Below are 20,068 nucleotides of genomic sequence, written 5' to 3'. Positions count from 1 at the left end.
CTTCCCCGGTAGTTTCACATGCTTCGTTCCCCTCCACCCTCCTGACTGGGCCTCACGCAGGCCCCACCTGGCCTTGGCGCCACTCTTGGGCCTGGGGCACTCTCCCCTCTCCCCTCTCCCCTGGCCCCAGTGGCTGCCTCATCTCTCAGTGAGAATTTCTGCTCACCATTCACCATCTCAGTGAGTCCTCCTCTGAACACCCTGGATAAAACCAGAAACCCTCACCCCTTCCCACATACCTAGTCCTCCGTGTGCTGTTTTTCTCCATAAGGTTTGTCAGCTTCTGTTACAGCATGTAATTTGCCTCTTCCTTTAGCTTTACCTCGAGGCCTGTCCACCCTCTCCCCTCCCCCCATAAACTCCCCTAGGGCAGGGAGTTCTGTTTTGGTCACTGCTGCCTCCCTGGTGACTAGAGCAGTGCTGACACAGCATGGGTGCCATAGCGGTGGAAGGAATGAATGCAGGATTTTTTGTTTTGCCTTTACTTGACCCAACTCTGACTTCAAAAGCTATGATTGGGGGTGCTACCCCTGCCTAGGTTCATGAAAGCTCTGGGCATGGCCATGTGGTGGGGACACAGCGGGGACCAGGACACTCCCATCCCTGCGTTGTGGAGCTCCCTGTCCAGTGCAGGAGGTACCATTACCCGGATAATTGTCCAAGTGACTGAGCACATTAGAGGTAAGTGCTGTGAGGGGGCAGGAAGCTGAGCTCCAAGGATCTGTGACTCTTTGTGGGGCAAGGAGCAGTCAGGGCAGGCTTCTCTGAGGAAATGAGGATTTAGCAGGTGAAGATGGGTGAACAGTGTGCCGGCTTGGGGGACTAGTATGTGCAAAGGTCCTGGGGTATGTGTGTGTGTGTGTGAGAGAGAGAGTACACACGCAAAGACTGAGGGACCAGAGAAGAGCGTGTGGGGATGGTGCTACTGATCAATGAGGCAAGAGGGTAGGCAGGGGTAATTTCTGGTGGCCCTTGTCTCTGTGAAGGCCTGGGATGTGATCCCAAGCAGGGGAGGGACAGGGTCAGAGCTGTGTTTGGAGGGTCTCTGCCCACATGCAGCTTGGTGACCTGGTGTGTTTGGAGCCTGTTGGCAGGCCGGCTCAGATATCTGATGTGATTTCTGTGGGGTGCTCTAAGGCCCTGGGTGACGGGCTGAGGGGGCAGGTGTGGGGCGGGGGTGGCAAGGAAGAGAAGGAAATCTGCTCTGTGCTTATTCTTGTCCCAGTATCTTTTGCAGGCCGCCTACGTCTTCAGCCTGCTCCCAGTCCTACCTGCTCCAAGTAGACAGATGGGGCAGCTGAGGGGACTGTGCGCTGTTGAAGAGAAAAAAAGTATCTTTAACGCTGCCTTCCCGCCGAGGAGGTGGAATAGGTAAAAATTCACATGTTACAGAAACGTGCAATGTGGGAGGCAAGGGTCCCCCCGCTGCCCCCCAGCAGTGGCAGTAACACCTGACGGTGCTGAGCAGCTGCGCCGCGGTTCAAGGGGCTGGGTGTGGAGTGGCTCCTTCAGTCCTCACTGCCCCGAGTGCCCGAGTGCCCGGTGCTCCTGTCTCCGGTGTGTGGGCGGCGAGGGAAGGGGAAGAAGGGGACGCAACGTGCCCAGGAGGTGGCAGAGCTCTGAGGGGAAAGCGCATCTGGTTCCCGAGTCAGCCTTGACCCCTGCATCTGTGATTCTGCCTTTTAGGGCACAGTTCCCTCCACGCAGGTGACGTTTACACACGCACCTCCGTGTGGCCCCCAGCCTGACACCCTTCCCTGCCAGAGCCGTCATCGCATGGCTGCTTTCCTGAAGAGGTTGTTGCAGCTCACGTTTACCTGCCGTGAGCGGCGCTGCTGGCTCTGGAGCGTGGTGGGTGAGAAAGCACCAGAATGGAGGCTCTGTGCCGGGTGCCCGTTTGTGTGGCGGGAAGGCAGCTGGGGGCCATGTCCCGCCCGTTCAGCCGTGAGCGCGCGAACTGACCTGCCTGCGGACGCTGCCCCTGTCCAAGCCACGCCGCCCTGCCACGCGGGACCTGAGCCTGTGCTGGAGGCACCGCCGGCCTCCCCGCTTCACAGAGGGGGACACTTGGAGCTCACAAAGCTGGGGAGCAGGGACCCGGCTTCCGGTGTGCCAGACTCGGGCCACGGGGCCACCAGCCCTGCCAGCTCCGCGCTTCCCGGTTTGAGGACTGGCACCGGTCGTCGCACTTAGTGACTTAGTTTTTTCACTAAAAAGAGATTGTAAAAGTGCTGGGGAGGGGGTGCCTGGCCTGCGGTGAATGAGACACCGGCACATGGGAGTCTGCTTCTTCTTTTTAGTGCTGTCACAATCATGCCAGAGCCCTGGGGCGGGTGTTTTGGCTGCTTCCAGTCTTTCACGACTTCAGCAAGTGCACCCTTGGCACAGTGGTTCGCGGTCAGGGGGTGGCTCTGCCCACAGTGGACATTTGGTAGCGTGTGAGGACTCTTTTTTTTTTTTTTCCCCCTCTTAGAGCAGGGGGAGGGGTGGGAGGGAGGGAGAGGGAGAAGCCACCTCTGCCCTGAGTGCAAAGCCCCAGGAGCCCCAAGCCAGCTTGATCCCATGATCCTGAGATCGTGACCTGAGGCCCAGATTAAGAGACACTGAATCCACTGAGCCCCCCAGGCGCCCCTATGAGGACTTTTTTTTTTTTTTTAAGATTTTATTTATTTATTTGACAGACAGATCACAAGTAGAGAGGCAGGCACAGAGAGAGAGAAGGGGAAGCAGGCTCCCCGCTGAGCAGAGAGCCTGATGGCGTGACTCCATCCCAGGACCCTGAGACCATGACCTGAGTCGAATCAGAGGCTTAACCCACTGAGGCACCCAGGCGCCCCTATGAGGACTTTTTTGATAGTCACAGCTCAGGGGAGGGTGTGCGGGTGAGACCAGAGATGCTGATAAATGGCCCCCTGTGCGCACAGCACCTTCTGCACCATGAGTTACCCAGTTCCAGATAACACTCCTGCTGAGGTGGAGAAACCCCACCTTAGAACTTCTTGCACCACTGCGATCATTTTCTTGCAGGAGAAATTCCAACGGGGTTTGCCACTTTCCCAGTATTGCTAAAGTGAGCTCACAAGAGTGAGGGACCAGTTCACAGAGCCATGGATGGCCAGCAAGGCAGTGGCTTCCCTCTGCTCACGCCACACACCTTGTGTATGTCTTTCCTCCTGGATTCCGGCAAGCAGGTGCTGCCTGTTGAAAGACAGGTTCCTGTTGTCTTTGCATTCATCTCCTGAGCATACATACATCTCCTCCTCAGGGAGCTGTAGCGAAAGTGCAGATTAGAGGGCAGATGGTGGAAGCCCCTGCGGGGTTGTAGCGTTGGGAAGAGCCGCACCCTGCTGTCTCCAGCTCCAGGAGCCTCGGCCTCTCCTCCTGCGTCCCTTATGCCATCTGTGCTATCTGGCGTAGAAAACCAGGTGGGGGTGGGGGGCAGAGGAAATAAGGACATGACAAGTGGTAAGTAAAGGAATCTAACTAACTTTAGTCTGTTCTGGGCACAGGGCTTCACTCTGTGCACATTCATTCCACAAATAACTTTTTAAGTGCCCACTGTTTACCCAGCGCCTTGCAAGGCTCAGAGGACCCAGGAGGGTCCAAGACAGGCCAGGGGCCCTCCTCTTACCATGCTGACATCATAGTGGGGAGAGGTCAACAATAAACGGGTTAATAAGTAAGTGGTCACATCAGCCATGAGATATGCTTACAAAGAAAAATAAAGGGTAAGGAGAGGTATGGAGAAAAATAAAGGGTGAGGGGAGGTAGGATGGATGCTCCCTTTTTGCTGCTTTGGAAGGCTTCTCGAAGAAAGGCATGTGAGTAGAGGCTGAGGAAAGGGGTTAGGGCCCTTCAGATTCCGACCAAGGGGGCAGCAGGTGCAAGGGCCCTGAGGTAGGGATGTCCTGGTGTGTTGGAGGAGCCATAGGCTAGGCCCTGCTGAAATGGAGTGTATTTGGAGAAGTAAAGGGGAAACCATGCAGACCTCATAGGGTCCTAGGGTTCCTGTAAGGACTCTGGCTTTTACTCGGGGTAAATGGGGACACTGGAGGGTTTGAGCACAGGAGGGATGGGCTCTAACTGGGATGGTCCCAAGGTCCCAGACTATAGGAGGGGTGAGGACAGAAGTGCTAGAGCTCAGTGAGGCTTCACAACCCTCCCTCCCCCTCTCCAAGCAGTAGGAACCACACAACCCTAATTTTACAGATGAGGAAATAGGTTTGGAAGGACCCTGCCCAGGGCTGCCACGAGGGCCTTCCCCAACTGGTGGCCCTGCCTCGCCCTGTGAGTTGCTTCTCACAGATCTGACTCTGGCTTTGTGAGTTGAAGCTTCTCAAGGAGTTACAGTTTGGAAACCATTGAGCAATAATAACACCCGTGAGTCAGATAGATGGGAATACAAATACCTTCAAGAAGTTTTAAAATAAACTTTTTAAAAAAAGATTTTATTAATTTATTTGATAGACAGGGATCACAAGTAGGCAGGGAGGCAGGCAGAGAGAGAGAGAGAGAGAGAGAGAGGAAGGGAAGCAGGCTCCCTGCTGAGCAGAGAGCCCGATGTGCGGCTCGATCCCAGGACCCTGGGATCATGATCTGAGCCGAAGGCAGAGGCTTTAACTCACTGAGCCACCCAGGCGCCCCTAAAATAAACTTTTTGAGTTTATTTGAGTTTGAGACCTTACGGTGCAGTAGGTCAGTGACACCCGTGTACTCGGCAGCTCTTGAGGCCAATAAAAGCTTGCTAGAGTGCTCAGAGTCTCCTTGGGGACCCCTGTCCTGTCGCCTTCCCCCATCCCTGCTCAGTGACCATCGAGAGCAGTGATCTTCATCTCTGTTCAGCTGTCTTTTCTGCAGAGCTAGACATCCCCTCCCCTCCCTCTAGCCCACTCCCCACACCGTGGGGCCATGGCCCTTCTCATGGCCCTTCTCCAGCAGGATTGTTGTATGGAGGGAAGCTCTGCAGTCACACAGGGCGGGGTGTCACCTGCCTGTCACTGCATAGCCTGGAAGCCAGAAAACCTGGGGGTGAAAGTCAGATCCTCCAGACCTCCTCCTTCCTCACTGGTGACCCAGCCTCCTCCTCCTCCTTCTTTTTTAAGATTTTTTAATTTATTTGTAGACAAATGAGCATGAGCAGGGAAGTGACAGGTAGAGGCAGCGGAAAAGGGAGAAGCAGGCTTCCTGCTGAGCTAAGAGCCTGATCCCAGGCTCCTGATCCCAGGCTGGATCCCAGCTCGATCCCAGGATCCTGAGACCATGACCTGAGCCAAAGGCAGGCGCCCTAACCCAGCCTTCTTGAGGGGAAAATGCAGGCACATCAGCTTTGGGAAGGACGAGCCCTGGAAGCCAGGCGCCTGACTTTGGATCCCCGCATTTTTTGGACTCTCAAAGCTAGGTTCTTTCTTTATAGTTATTTTTTTGTCATAGGATACAGAAAGATATGTTAAGCCCATTTTGTGTGGTGCAGTATAACAAATAGCTAACGAGAAGAGCCCGGTGTGTCCACAGCAGAACACGGTCAGCTCCTGGAAGTTCCCCCTCCGGTACTCCTGATACCCACTCTCCTGACGTTCACGGATTTGGTTCCTTGGCATTTAGCATAGTTTTATAAGTGAGAAAGGCACCCCAAACATATAGTGTGGTGGTGGTGCCTGTTCCAGACTTACTGTGAATGGACCCATGACTGATGTGTTGTTGTGTGTCTGGCTTATTTCATTTATTTCATAGTAACCTTCTTAGGCTTTGTCCCTGTTGTATGTGTTGGTAGTGAGTGGAGGAACGTTCTGCTGTATGAATTTACCTCCGTTTGTTTATTCACTCTCCTGTGGGTAGACACTTGGTCTACTTCCAATTCAGGGGTTACTGTGAGTATTGCTGCTGTGAACATTCTAGTGTAGGTCCCTTGCTAAACAAACACTCCTTTCTGTCGTGTTGGGTTGTGGAATTGCTGGTCCTGGAGTGTGGGTGCATACTGAGTTTTAATTTTTACTGCCAAGCAATTTTCCTTAGCAGGTGAACCATTTTACACTTCCACCAGTAATCATTTGTGTCTTTGTCAACACTTGGCATTGTTAGTTTTTAAAATTTCACCCATCCTGGTACATGATTTTACTTGGCATTTCTCTTTAAATAATGAGATTGTATGTGTTCCTTAGTAGTGTGGGTGTCCTGTCTTGTGGAGTGGCCTTGCCCTTTTCGCCTTGCCTCCCAGGGAGCTCACCTCGAGCTTATAGGCTGCAGCTCTGGCCCAGGCCCTTGGCTGACTTGGGCCCCAACACTCAAGGAAGTGGCAAGTGGGGATGGGGCCATGTAGGCCCTTCCTGCCATGGGGTGTGCTGCCTGTGGGCCGGTGGCCGGGGCAGGCCCCTGCATGCTGACACTGGCTTCCAGAGGCCATTCTCTGCCCTCCTGCCTGGGCGGCCTCTGCCGGCAGCTCCCTGGGGAGCAGGCCATCCTCTTGGCTTCAGTGCCTGGTGTTTCATCACTCCAGGGCCACGTCAGAGACTCCTCAGTGGGAGGACGGGGTGGGGTCTGGGAGGGGCACAGGGGGTCTTCCAGTTCCTCCCCTGCCCTCGTTCAAGCTGCTGCTGGCTCTCTAGATGCCGAAATGAGAATGTAGAAAGTGGCCCCAGGTGCTGAGCAGTGGCCAGGGCTCACGCCTTCCTCAGCAGGGAGACCCAAGGTAAATGGCTTCTACTCTCTGAGCTTCTGCCCTCCCCTGAGCATGGTCACTGCCCTTCCGGTGGGGCAGTTGTGATTGTTCAGGAGGGCCGGCTGGCAGCAGCTCTCAGACCTCTCAGACTCTGCGACCCTGACCACTCTTGGCCACACTTGGCTGCCTTTGCTTCTCTCAGACCACGGCAGCTGTGTGTTTGAGCACTCACCCACGTGTTTGGCTGTTCCCCAGGGGCCAGGCCAGGCAGTAGGCCAAGCTACCAACTATCCCAAGACACGCAGAAACACCGAAGTGAAGTCATCAGGCTGGGGATGGGAGGGGAGCCCGAGATTGGACGCCAGGCCCCTGGTTCTGTCTTTCCACATCCACCCTTCCTTAGGACTCAGGTTCTCCATCTGGCTTCTTTGGAACTTCTGAATCGAGCTGGTACTGGGGAGAGCGCAGTGCCAGCCCCTGCGTCAGGGGAAGACCCCTGAACTTCCCACCACCTCTAGCCAGGCCTGAGCTTCACTAAGGCAGGGACTGTGTCTTCCTCATGATTTATCTCTGGGACCCCTCTGGTTGTCTGGAGCTTAGGATATGCTCAGAGGAGATTGGTGGCGTGAATAGACCCTGGAAATGTTTCCATGGCTTTGTCTGGTCCTGGGCTGGGGAGACACGGTTCATTCATTATGCACTTGGCAGATACCCAGATGCTGCGCTCATCCACTAGATGAGCACTGAGTAGGTGTCGGGAGAATTGGCTAAGGAGGTGCACAGAGGGCATCTAGGCTCTGAGGTCAGGAAGGCTTCCTGGAAGAGGCTTTGTTTCAGCTGAGACCTCAAAAGGAGAAGGGAGAACCCATAGAAGGTATAGGGGATGGAGGCCAGAGGGACAGGCCAGAGAAACAGAAGCCTGGTTAGAGAGAGGGGTGTTGGGAGGAGGAGCTGGAGACAGACGGAGTACCAGCTATAGTCGTTGTCATGGTCATAGCTTTCTAGGTGACACTGGACTCGTGCTGGAAGGGACTTTGTTCTGTGAGCACACTGGGGAACCCCAGAAGGATTTTTAACCTGGAGGGACAGGGCCAGATTTAGATGGAGTCTCAGGGTTGAAAGCAGAGACTCAGAGCCCAGGCAGAAGGCCAGGGCAATTGGGAGAGGTGTCAGGAAGCAGGTGGAGGGACAGTGGGGACTGCTGGCCTGAGCAGGGGCAGGAGGCAGTTGGCGTGAAGGTCAGCAGAGGCCAAGTCCTGAAAGGCCTTGAATCCCAAGCGAGGGAGCTCGGCTCTTTCCCGAGGCCAGCGGGAAGCCACAGAAGGGTTTTGAGTGGGGGAAGGACAAGGTCAGATTTGAGGGGTCTGGCTGGTGAATGGGGACAGATCAAAAGGAGGGATAAGGGAGCGGGAAGTCTAGGGAGGGGGTGAGGGAGGCCCTCCAGGGCGAGGGCGAGGACAGCACTGGACCTGGACGGGAGCCAGTGAGCCGGGCCACTGGGAGGGCGGGAGGTGGGGCAGGAGGCGGGGCGAGAGGCGGGGCAGGTGCCGGGACTGGTCACATTGGAGGTGGAAGCGCAGGCTGCTGGGATCTTCAGGCTCTGCGTCCTGGGTGTTCTGTCCACGGGTGTTCTTTCCACGGAGCGTGAGCCCCTTGGGGCTGGTCCTGCCTACTGCGCACGGGGCCCCCCTCTGCTGCTCCTGGCCCTGCCTTGGCGGCTCGGAGTCCAGAACGTGATTTCTCACCCCCGCTGTTTACTTCCCTGTCACTGTCCATCTTGTCTTTCCTTTCGCTTCCTCCCACTTACCTCCCTTCCCTGCCTGGGCCTGGGCAGCCTGCCACCGTCACATGCCAGGCAGTAGTGCGTCCGGTCGCCAGCTTCCCTGGGGCATGAGCGAAAGCTGATGCCCATGGTGTCCCTAGAGCCAGCTGCCACTTCTCTGGGGGCCGCTGTAGCTCCTGACCTGCTGTCCGCAAATAACCCCAGCCCCAGGAAAGGCAAAAGGCGCCTTGGGCTCCATGGCCCCTTTCCAGGCCTGTGGCTCCAGGTAGGGGCCCAGCGGGCGGCTGCCTCCCGCCCTTCTCCCTTCCACCCTGGGAACCTGAGACGAAGCAGCGGCCTCGGCGTCTGTCAGTCTGTCGGCTGCTGGTTCCTGAGGACGGAAGTGGAGGTCCCGGGGAAAGGACCAGGGCCTTGGTTGAGCCCCCAGGACTGGCTCCTAAGCCCCAGACAAGTGCATACACAGTAGGTTGCTGTCTTGTTCGAGGTACTGACCGTCGGAGACTTGTCTTCCCTCAGTCATCTGGTGGGGCAAAGAGGGGACTGAGGCTGAGGGAGTGACGTAGGGTGGCTTGGCACAGGGGGTGGGGGATACTTGGTTTGCTAAGGGTGCTAGGCTGAAAGGAGGGGAGGGGGCAGAGAAAGAGTGTGCAGTGTGTGTGTGTGCGCGCGCGCGCGCGTGTGTGTGTGTGTGTCTGGGTTGGGGGTGGCAGGCAGATGCTGGTGGCTTTGAGCGTTCCCTCAGGTGCCCAGCGCTGTCTGATTCATCCCAGGTTACCTTAGTGTGGGGGCCCGGGAGTGACACAGGGTGGGCCACTGCGCCTTCCCTCCCGCCCAGTGCGCAGTGATGGCAGGCTGTGGCAGGACTGCCTCGGCTCAGGGAGGCTGGAGGAGGCCAGGGAGCTCTGTTCCCTCCAGAGTAAGGCTCTGAGAGCTGGGTCATGCTCCCCCTGCCCCCAACCCCCAGTTGGAGTCCCTGAGGACGAGGCCACATCTTTCCCCTTGGTCTGGGCCAAGTGGGCAGGGCTCCCTACCCTCCTTGACTCCACTTCGTGCAGTGCCGGCCAAACAGCCAGAGGGGCCAGAGCCTGGCTGGCCTGAGGGCAGGGGCTGCGGCTGAGTCCCCCTGGCGTTCACAAGCTCCTCTCTTGTCTTGCAGACTGTGTTCTGTCCACCGCGCCTCCTGCATGTCCTGCTGCCCTGAGCTGTCACAAGCTAGGTGACAGCGTGTCACACTGCCACCATGAACGAGGTGTCTGTCATCAAAGAAGGCTGGCTCCACAAGCGTGGTAAGGGGCTGCTTTTGTCTACTGGATTGCATCTCTCCCCTCTTGCCTGGGCTTTCCTCCTGGCAGCTGGTGCCCTCTGCCCAGGGAGGCAGAGGGACAGGGTCCTTATGGCCCAAGGAGCCATGCTGCTGAGACCGACCTGCCTGCCCAGGTCAGTTGCTCCTCACAAGCCCACTTCATGGAATCCTTCAGCAGCAGCCTGGGGAGCTGCAAATCTGTCTGGGGCTCAGTCCCCCGACCTTGCTGGACACTCTGTATAAGCCCCCAGGGGCCAAGTCTCAAATCTGCCTCTGCATCTGTGGTCCAAGTCATAGCCCCGTTTTATAGATGAGGAAACTGAGGCTCAGGGAAGGGAAGTCTCTTGACCTAAGTAACACAGTGAGGCAGTACTCAATATCCATTCATTGTGTTCCTACTGAGTATGTGTGGTCTGCCAGGCTGTCCTGGGCTCCCAGGCTCCTGGGACATGTGCCCTCATGGAGTTTACATTTTAGTGGGGGCTGAGGACACCAAACAGAGAAGCAGGCATACAATGTCAGGTGGTGAGGAGTGTTCTTATGAGCAGTAGGGATTTTGAGGGCGAGCCTTTCTGAGGAGGGGACAGTGGTGGAGGCCCCGGGTGGGAGGGGAGAGGGTGGAGGGAGGCCAAGGAGTGAGACACACATAGCTGGGCAAGGCTGTCCTAGGGAACAGGACAGCAGGGACGAAGGCAAGAGTGTACCTGGTTGAGTTGGCCGGGCTGGCTGGAGTGGGGAGAGCAAGGCCTATCCGGATGTGGCATCCGACCATGCTGAGCCCTGGAGGCCATGGGAAGGACCTTGGCTTTAATTAACCCTGCAGGCGATCTGAGCCCAGGACGCCGGGAGCTGGGCCTGGCCTCGTCTGCTTTTACGGCTGGGCAGTTGAAGCCCGGAGAAATGAAGTCATCGACAGTGAGGAGCCTAACGGACTACACTATTAGAGCCCAGGCCTCCTGTCCCCCAGAAGCATGGAGCTCCCTGCTTGAGGGGGCAGCCGTCCAGGCGCTGTGGAGTGAAGGAGGCAGACTGTCCAGCTTCTATGGACCTTCTCCTAGGGAGGGAGGGGCCCACACCTGGTGGTCGCTGCTTTCTGTGCACCCCCATTTAGTCAGCAGACTCGTACTGAGCGGCTTCTGTGCTCCAGGCACTGGCGACTTGGCAGTGGACCAGGCAGGCGAAAGTTGCCCTTCTCGTGTTGACGTCTTACATTCAGTAGGGAGGGTGGGTGGCACCTGAGGGGACCAGTGCTTGCAGTGGTGGTAAGGGGCATGGAGAACAGTGGCGCAGCAGGAGAAGGGATGTGGGAGGAAGCAGGAGGAGCTGTCGTAAACAAGGTGATCAGGTATAGCCTCACTGAGAAGGGGTATTTGATAATGACCTGTGGAATTGCAGGGAGTGAGCCCCACGGCTACCTGGGGTAGGAGAGGGCAGCCGTGAGGCCAGAGAGGGAGTGGGCCAGACGTGTTTGAAGAGGTAAGGAGGCCAATGGGGCCAGTTCCGTGAGAACCAGAAGTGCCCTCTCCTTCTGCCCTGTCCCAGTCTGCAGACACAGAGCAGTGAGGAGGGATGGAAGTGATCCCCAGGGCCAAGCCTCCACCATCAGACTGGGCAGGGGAGACCTGTTTCTCACTGACCTTTCCAGGCAGGGATGGTATTTGAGGCACCTTGACTGTACTTGCCTGGGGTGCCCATGAGTTTGGGGCTGTCAGTGGAACTTTCTGAACCTTGGCAGATGTCAGAGTTCTAATCCTGGCTCTGCCACTTCCTCTTGGTGACTCTGAGCAAGCTCTGTTACCTCTCTGAGCCTTGGTTTCACATCTGTAAAATGGGTTAACAGCCCAGGCCTCTGATCTACTCAGTTCTCTGAGGGCAGGGATTGTTATCTGGCTATTTACTGTGGTAACCCCAGGGCCTAGGAGAGTTCTTGGCATGCAACAGGTGCTCAGTAACTGATTGCTGACAGAATGATAGGGATCGTGTGCGGGTGGTATGAGGGTATTAGGGTGTTGCCAGGGTCTCAGCTCCTTACTGTCCCCAGGCTGGTCGCTCACTGGGCTGGGCTGCAAGGAGCTCTGGAAGCGGCCAGAGAGCTATTGCCAGGCTGGGAACTTGTGTCTGGTCTAGGGCTGCCAACGGTATTAAATGTGGGTCTCGGCCCCTCTTATGCCGTCAGCACCTCCACTCATGCTGCCAGGGCCCAGATGAGCTACTCAGATGGCCTGGCTGGGATGTACCCACCTTGGGTTTGCCCACACAGATGCAGGGTGCTCTGGGGCCTCCCACTGCCTGCTATTCTTCTTCTTTTTTTTTTTTAAGTAAGCTCTAGGCCCAACTTGGGGCTTGAATTCCTGACCCCAAGATCCAGAGTAAAATGTTCTAAAGACAGCCAGGCAGGCACCATACCCCCCTCCCCGCCATAGTCCACCATTCTGAGCAGAGGTGGGCAAGGGCAGATGGGCACCTGTGCCATCTCACCCCACTTCTGGTGGCTAAGAATAATGGAGCCCTAGTTTGCCATATCCCTCTTTGGTGCCAGGCACGAGGCTCTACTCTAGGCAAGTCCAGTTTTACTGTGTTTCCATAGCTGCCCTGGGAGGTGGTGCCGTCTTCCATAGCTGCCCTGGGAGGCTCGGCAGGAAGACTGATATACCCCGAGATTCAGCAAAGACTTACCCTCTGCCTCCTGAACCCGGTGCTCTCAAGGACTGGTCCACAAGCTACCTCTCGCTGAGCAGGGTCTGCTCAAGGAATCGGCAAAGTGAGAGCATGACTCTTGGAGTCCCTCATGCCCTGTGCTGGTCTTCTTTCTGACATGGCCTCAGCATACAGTCTGCCAGCCCCCACCAGGCCAGCTCCTGCCTGCCAGTTTTGAGGTAGGCAGTGTAGTGGTCAAGAGGGGAGACTGGGTGGAGCAAACCTGAATTCCAATCCCAGCTCTCCTAGTGAATCCCTGTGAGCCTCAGGCAAGTAATGGAGCCTCTGGGACTCAGTTTTCTTATCTGTAAAATGGGATTATTGTGAGGATGTTTCTCCTTTCCTCCTCAGTTTGTTTGTTTCTTTCTCCCTCTCTCTCTCTTTCTTTCTTTCTCTCTTTCTCTCTCTCTCACAGGTGAGTGCCTGCATCATAAGCTCACTCTAAAACCGATGTCCAGATCAAGATGTAGAACAAGACAGGGGCGCCTGGGTGGCTCAGTGGGTTAAGCCTCTGCCTTTGGCTCGGGTCATGATCCCAGTGTCCTGGGATCAAGCCCCGCATCAGTCTCCCCCACCCCCACCTCAGTGAGGAGTCTGCTTCTCCCTCTCCCTCTGCCACTGCCCCCCCCCCCAAGCTCATGCTCACTCTATTGCAAATAAATAAAATCTTTTTTTTTTTTTTAATATTTTATTTATTTATTTGACAGGCAGAGATCACAAGTGGGCAGAGAGGCAGGCAGAGAGAGAGGAGGAAGCAGGCTCCCTGTTGAGCAGAGAGTCCGATGCGGGGCTTGATCCCAGGACCCTGGGATCATGACCCGAGCTGAAGGCAGAGGCTTCAACCCACTCAGCCACCCAGGCGCCCCAAATAAAATCTTTTTTAAAAATTAAATGGAGATAGGGGCGCCTGGGTGGCTCAGTGGATTAAGCCACTGCCTTCGGCTCAGGTCATGATCTCGGGGTCCTGGGATCGAGTCCCGCGTTGGGCTCTCTGCTCAGCAGGGAGCCTGCTTCCTCCTCTCTCTCTCTCTCTCTCTGCCTGCCTCTCTGCCTATTTGTGATCTCTCTCTGTCAAATAAATAATAAAATCTTAAAAAAAAAATAAAAAATAAATGGAGATAAAATTTGCATAACACAAAATTTACCATTTTAAAGTATACAGTTGAGGGGCACCTGGGTGGCTCAGTGGGTTAAGCCTCTGCCTTCAGCTCAGGTCCTGGGATTGAGCTTTGTATCCGGCTCTCTGCTTGGCAGGGAACCTGCCCCCCCCCCTTCTCTGCCTGCCTCTCTGCGTACTTGTGATCTCTCTGTCAAATAAATAAATAATCTTAAAAAAAAGAAAATAAAGTATACAATTCAGTAGCCTTTAGTACATTCACAGTATGGTGTAACTATCACCTCTGTCTTGTTCCAAAACATTTTCATCTCCCTGAAAGAAAACACCGTACTTATTAAGCAGTCACTCCTGATTCCCTGCTCCTCCCAGCTCTTGGCAGCCTCTGATTTGTTGTAATAGTTTTCTGTGTCTAAGGATTTAGTTATTATGGGCATTTCCTACAAATGAATCATGCAGTTGGTGGCCTTTGTGTCTGGCTCCACTTTCATTTACCTTAATGTCTTCAAGGTTCGTCCATATCTTACCTTGGATCAGCACTTCTTTCCTCCTTATGACCAAACAACATTCCACTGTATGAAAATACCATGTGGTGTTTCTCCATACATCAGCTGATGAACATTGGGGTTATTTCTGCCTTTTGGCTATTGTGGACAGAACTGCTCTGAACATTTGTGTACAAGCATTTGAGTTACTTGTTTTCAGTTCTTTTGGATACAGACTTAGGAGTGGAATCACTGGATCATATATTCTGCATTTATAATCTGTATTTGTACAGGTTATATAAATTGGGTCATATATTCTATAATTATAATCTAATGCAGTCTGTGTGATTAATTATATGCATTTATGCATATATGCATCAGGGTTCTATATTCTTTAATCTGTAGTGTATTCTGTACTTAAAATTTTCAAGGAATCACCAGACTTTTCCGAGGGCTGTAGCACTTCACCTTCCCACCAGCAGTGCCCAAGGCTTTCACTTTCTCCCACATCCTCACCAGCACTTTTCTTTTTCTGTTCTGTTCTTTCTCTTTTATTATTATTTTTGTTATTTTTAAATTTTTTAGAAGGGAGGGGGACAGAGAGGAAGAGAAAAAATCTTAAATAGGCTCCGCAGGGCTCCATCACACATCCTAAGATCATGACTTGAGCTGAGATGGAGAGTCAGATATGGGGCGCCTAGGTGGCACAGGTCATGATCCTAGGGTCCTGGGATCAAGCCCTGAACCGGGCTTCCTGCTCAGCCAGGGAGCCTGCTGCTTTCTCTGTCTGCTGCTGCCCCTGCTTGTGTACTCTCTGTCAAATAAATAAATAAAATCTTAAAAAAAAAAAAAGTCAGACACTTAACTGATTGAGCCACCCAGGTGCCTGTTTTCTTTTTTAAATTACAGCCCTCCTAGTTGGAACGAGGTGGTAGCTCGTCATGGTTTTGGCTTGCATTTTGCTAATGACTAATGACGTTGAGCATCTTCTCAAGTGCTTGATGACCATTTTTATATCTTTAGATAAATGCCCATTCTTTTTTTTTTTTTTTAAAGATTTTATTTATTTATTTGTCAGAGAGAGAGAGATAGATCACAAGTAGGCAGAGAGGCAGGCAGAGAGAGAGGGGGAAGCAGGCTCCCCGCTGAGCGGAGAGCCTGATTCGGGGCTCGATCCCAGGACCCTGAGATCATGACCTGAGCCGAAGGCAGAGGCTTTAACCCACTGAGCCACCCAGGCGCCCCTCTATGTATTTTCTTGATAATGTCATTTGCACATCAGTTTTATTTTTAATGATTAACTTTATTTTTTTCTTTTGGTGCTTGTAATGTTGGTGTCATATCTAAGAATCCATTGCTAAATCCAGGGTCATAAAACCTTACCCCATGTATTCTTCTAAGAGTTTACCATTTTAGCTCTTATATTTAAGTAGATCCATGTTGAGCTAATTTTTGTATATGGTATATGGTGTGAGGCTGGAGGCCAGCTGTGTTCTTTTGCAGGTGGATGTCCTGTTGTCCCATCATTTGTTGAAGAGACTGTTGTTTCCCCACAGAATGGTCTTAGCACTCTTGTTGAAAATTAATCATATGTGTGGGTTTATTTTTTGACTCCCAGTTCTGTTCCATTGGTTTATCTGTCCTTAGACTACGCTAATTTGATTACCGTGGCTTTGTAGTAAGTTTTTGAAATTGGGAAGTATGAAGATTGACTTTTCTATTTCTGCAAAAAGAGTTGTTGGAATTTTAACAGGTGCCTTGCTTTGTTGAATCTGTAGATCGCTTTGGGGATTGTTGCCGTCTTAATATATGAAGCCTTCTGATCCATGAACATAGGATATCTTTGCATTTGTTTAGGGCTTTTATTTCTTTTAGCGGTGTTTTGTAGTTTTTAGTGTGTGCATCTTTTGCCTCCTTGTGCAAAGTGTAAGTGGAATTTTTTTTAAATTCTCTTTTTGGATTGTTCATTGCTAATGTATAGAAACAACAGCTGGTTTTTTGTTTTTGTTTTTGTTTTTAAGGTTTTATTTATTTATTTGACAGAGAGAGAGAGAGCACAAGTAGGCAAAGGGAAGCAGGCTCCCTGCTGAGCAGAGAGCCCAATGTGGGGCTCCATCCCAGGACCCTGGGACTATGACCTGAGCCGAAGGCAGAGGCTTAACCCACTGAGCCACCCAGGTACCCCCAACAGCTGGTTTTTAAGTGTTGATCTTGACGCATTTATTAGCTCTTGTCATTACTTTGTGGATTCCTTGTGATTTCTGCAAATAAAGATAGTTTAATTTATTCCTTTTCAAGTTCAGTGCCTTTCTTTCTTTTTCTTTGTTTCTGGCTAGAACTTCCAGTGTAGTGTTTCACCACAGCAGTGGTGAAAGCAGTAGACATCTTGTTTTTTCCCCAATGTTAAAGAGAAAGTTTGTAGTCTTTCATCGTTGAATGATGTTAGCTATGGATTTTTCATAGATACCCTTTATTATGTGGAGGAAATTCTCTTCTATTCCTAGTTTGCTAAGTATTTTTATTACGAAAGAATGTCGGGTTTTGTCAAATATTTTTTTTTTTTTTTTTTTTTTTTTTTAAAGATTTTGTTTATTTGTCAGAGAGAGAGCGAGTGAGAGCGAGCACAGGCAGACAGAGTGGAAGGCAAAGTTAGAGGGAGAAGCAGGCTCCCTGCGGAGCAAGGAGCCCGATGTGGGACTCGATCCCAGGACGCTGGGATCATGACCTGAGCCGAAGGCAGCTGCTTAACCAACTGAGCCACCCAGGCGTCCCTTGTCAAATATTTTTCTGTCACAGTCGGAATGATCATGTAGGTTTTTTTCCCCGTTCTATTAATGTGTATTACATTAGTTGATTTTCATAATTGAACTACCTTTGCATTCCTGGGATAAAACCCACTTGGTCATGTCGCATAATCCTTCCTTTGTGCTGTTGGATTTGGGATTTTGCTGGTTTTTGAACTTTGTATACATTGAGTCATTTAGTATTGACATTAAAAAGAATTGAGTAGGGGTGCCTGGGTGGCTCAGTGTGTTAAAGCCTCTGCCTTCGGCTCGGGTCATGATCCCAGGGTCCTGGGATCGAGCCCCACATCGGGCTCTCTGCTCAGCAGGGAGCCTGCTTCCTCCTCTCTCTCTGCCTGCTGCTCTGCCTACTTGTGATCTCCATCTGTCAAATAAATAAATAAAATCTTTAAAAAAAATTGATTAAGTTAAGTCTTAAAAGATACTCAGGGCAGCACCTGACACAGAATACCATTAGAGTGTTACCTAATCATTGTCATCGTTAATGGATACCTTGACGAAGACTCAGAGAAGTGAAGCGATTTATTGGAGACTACACAGCACACCCTGCTCAGAGCCCACCCTGCAAGCCTGCCTCCTGTGTGCCATGTGGGCCGGGACCTGGCACAGTCTTGTTTTGCTTGCTTGCACAGGGGACCGAAGATAACAAGTGTTTACTGAGTGCCTGTGGTGTGTTGGGCCCCAAGCTGGATGTCTTATGGTTGCCATCTCATGATTTTTAACAGCTTGAGCTAGAATTTGCACACCATACAGTTCAGGAATCTGAAGTATACTGCAGTGGCCCTCGGTGCCATCAGAGCTGTGGAGGCCTCAGCCCGTCAGTTTAAAGCATTTTCACTCCCCCTTGGCCATTTCCCTCCGACCTCCCCCCAGACTTCCCCCTCCCAGGCCTAGGCAGCCACTGATCTGCTTTTCACCTATAGATTTGCCTCCTCAGGACATTTTATACAAATGGAACGTCATTTGTGGGTCCCAAGCTTTTTTCATTTAGCATAGATTATGGTCTCTCCGGGTTGTATGTAGTGTGTAGTGATAACTTCTTCATAGGACCAAGTACCGTTCTCTTGTCTGAATACGCCACGTTGTCTCTCTGTTTGTTAGTTGACGGACTTTCAGTTTCCACTTCTTACAATTATGAGTAATATTGCAGTGGACATTTACGCACAAGTTTTTCTGCAGGTATATTTCACCGTCTTAATTTAGTTCTCCACGGCCCTCTGGGGACTGGGTCCTCGCCATGAGGGCGTGTGTACACAGGGCACTTGGATTTTCATGGTTCGAACAAATGGAAGCAATCAAGGGGCACTCAGAGGGCACAGCAGCAGTTAGACCCTGCCTGGCACGGTGTTGTGACATTTGATCCGCCTGCACGGCTGTCCTGGTGCATGCCAGCCCGTGGGATTTGGCCTTACAGGGCCACAGGGCGTGTGTGCTTGGAAGCCCGGGTCTCCCCTGGGAGTGGGCCACGCGCTGGCAGGGACGGCCGGGCTGGCTTGCTGCTGGCCACATGCGGAGGCAGCCGGTGCCCCAGGGCAGTGCAGCAGGCGCCTTCCTGCCAGGCCTGACCTCTGGGTCACTGGGGCCAAGCCCAGCGCCTGGCCTGGCCCAGCCTGCGTCAGCAGGGGCTGCCTGGAGGGGCACTCTCCTCCCCACCCTGTCATCAGCCGTCCTCCTGCCTGGGGGCCCTTGCAGGTGGCTGTGACACAGGGCCTCCTGCCCTGACCACTCTCCCTGCCCCCTGCCCCGGCTCAGGTGAATACATCAAGACCTGGAGGCCCCGGTACTTCCTGTTGAAGAGTGACGGCTCCTTCATCGGCTACAAGGAGCGGCCTGATGCCCCTGATCAGACCCTGCCCCCACTGAACAACTTCTCTGTCGCAGGTACGTCTCAGGGCACGCCAGGCCAGAGATTGGGGAACCAACCGCTGGCAGGCCCAGGCGGCCCACGGGGCTTGGCCTTTCTTTGGTGTGGGCCTGTCCACAGCCTGCTTGCCCTTGGCTCCATTTCCCACTCTTCCCACCTGCCCCGACTGTGTATCAGCTGGGCCTGGGGTGGGAAGGCTGAACTGGTGGCCAGTGGGGAGCAGGAAGAAGGGCGAAGCCAGGCATTCCCCCAGCCCCTCACCCCAGGCAGCACCGCCTCTGGTTCTGAATCGGCCAGCCGGGTCCCATGGTGCTGGTTGGTGTCAGGCGCCTGCCATCCTTCCTGCGCTCTGGTAACAGCCCACTTCTCTGTGCCTCTGACCTCGAGATGGACAGCATGGCCTCCCTGCTCAGCTGATCGCAGGGCCAACTTTACATCCTTCGTCCCCTTCATGGTACCCCAAGTGGTGTCTTCCCGCTGGACCCTGGCCAGTAAAAGCTTGTCAGACTCAAATCCCTTGCCTGGTCCTCATAGAACCACAGTCCTGCCCCCGACCCCCTGCCACCTGGATCGGTCTCCATGTCCTCATTGTCCCACCTCCTGAGAATATCTCAGAGGCACCCCCTTCTCCCCTGCTGCTCCTCAGCCCCGACCACCAGCCTCTTCCACCCAGCTCCCCGTGCCGGCTTCTCCCACAGCAGCACCCAAGGCCACTCCCACCCATGCTCTCCGAATCCAACTCCAGTCCCTTCTCTGTCCTGGTCACTCTCCTTGTGTTCTGTGACTCTGATGTGGCTGTGCCCCATGCCAGCTTCTCACTTGGAACTGTCAGCCTGTCCCGAGCACTTTCCTGTGCACTTTTCCCTGGGTGTCCTCTCGTCCCGTTTACCTACCATGCCCCAAACTGGCCTTCAGTTCTCTCTGAGGGCTCAGTGCAGGGATGCTCCTTCCTCTGGGATACCCCTTGAGCTCTGAGCCAGGTTGGCTGCCTTTTGGGTGTCCCCCATCACAGCTCTGCTCGCTGAGCTATCATCGTCTGGTGGTCTGTCCCTCTCCCCGACACACACTGGACTTTGAGCCCCAGAGAGGGCCAAGGCCAACTCCATCACTGATGTATCTCTGTATCATCTGGCACACAGGGGGTGGTTTGGGGAATGTGGGCTGCAGGCCAGCAGGGCTGTCCCCTCACCCTCCTGGCTCTGTCCCCTCTCTCTGTCCGCAGAATGCCAGCTGATGAAGACTGAGAGACCACGGCCCAACACCTTTGTCATACGCTGCCTGCAGTGGACCACGGTCATCGAGAGGACCTTCCATGTAGACTCTCCAGATGAGAGGTGAGCTTGGGCCTCTGTGTGGCCGCCCT

At 53.5% G+C, this 20,068-nt stretch overlaps 1 protein-coding gene across 5 annotated transcripts in view; it reads left to right on the top strand.

Annotated features, from left to right (window-relative positions):
* Positions 1-20,068, top strand: part of AKT2 (AKT serine/threonine kinase 2) — a 47,246-nt gene that overhangs the window by 9,585 nt on the left and 17,593 nt on the right. For 2 of the 5 annotated variants that reach the window (XM_059150919.1, XM_059150923.1), the window contains exons 2-4: positions 9,595-9,724; positions 18,594-18,722; positions 19,928-20,039. In XM_059150919.1, coding sequence (XP_059006902.1) covers positions 9,679-9,724; positions 18,594-18,722; positions 19,928-20,039 — 287 coding nt within the window. In that variant the 5' untranslated portion in view covers positions 9,595-9,678. Of the gene's footprint in view, positions 1-1,225; positions 1,372-8,229; positions 8,901-9,594; positions 9,725-18,593; positions 18,723-19,927; positions 20,040-20,068 lie in introns of those variants that run through there. The other 3 variants (XM_059150920.1, XM_059150921.1, XM_059150922.1) reach the window with 3 other exon arrangements.

Source organism: Mustela lutreola, chromosome 16 (assembly GCF_030435805.1).
Source record: "Mustela lutreola isolate mMusLut2 chromosome 16, mMusLut2.pri, whole genome shotgun sequence".
Classification (NCBI taxonomy): Eukaryota; Metazoa; Chordata; class Mammalia; order Carnivora; family Mustelidae; genus Mustela; species Mustela lutreola.
This window is presented reverse-complemented; position numbering and strand designations above follow the sequence as displayed.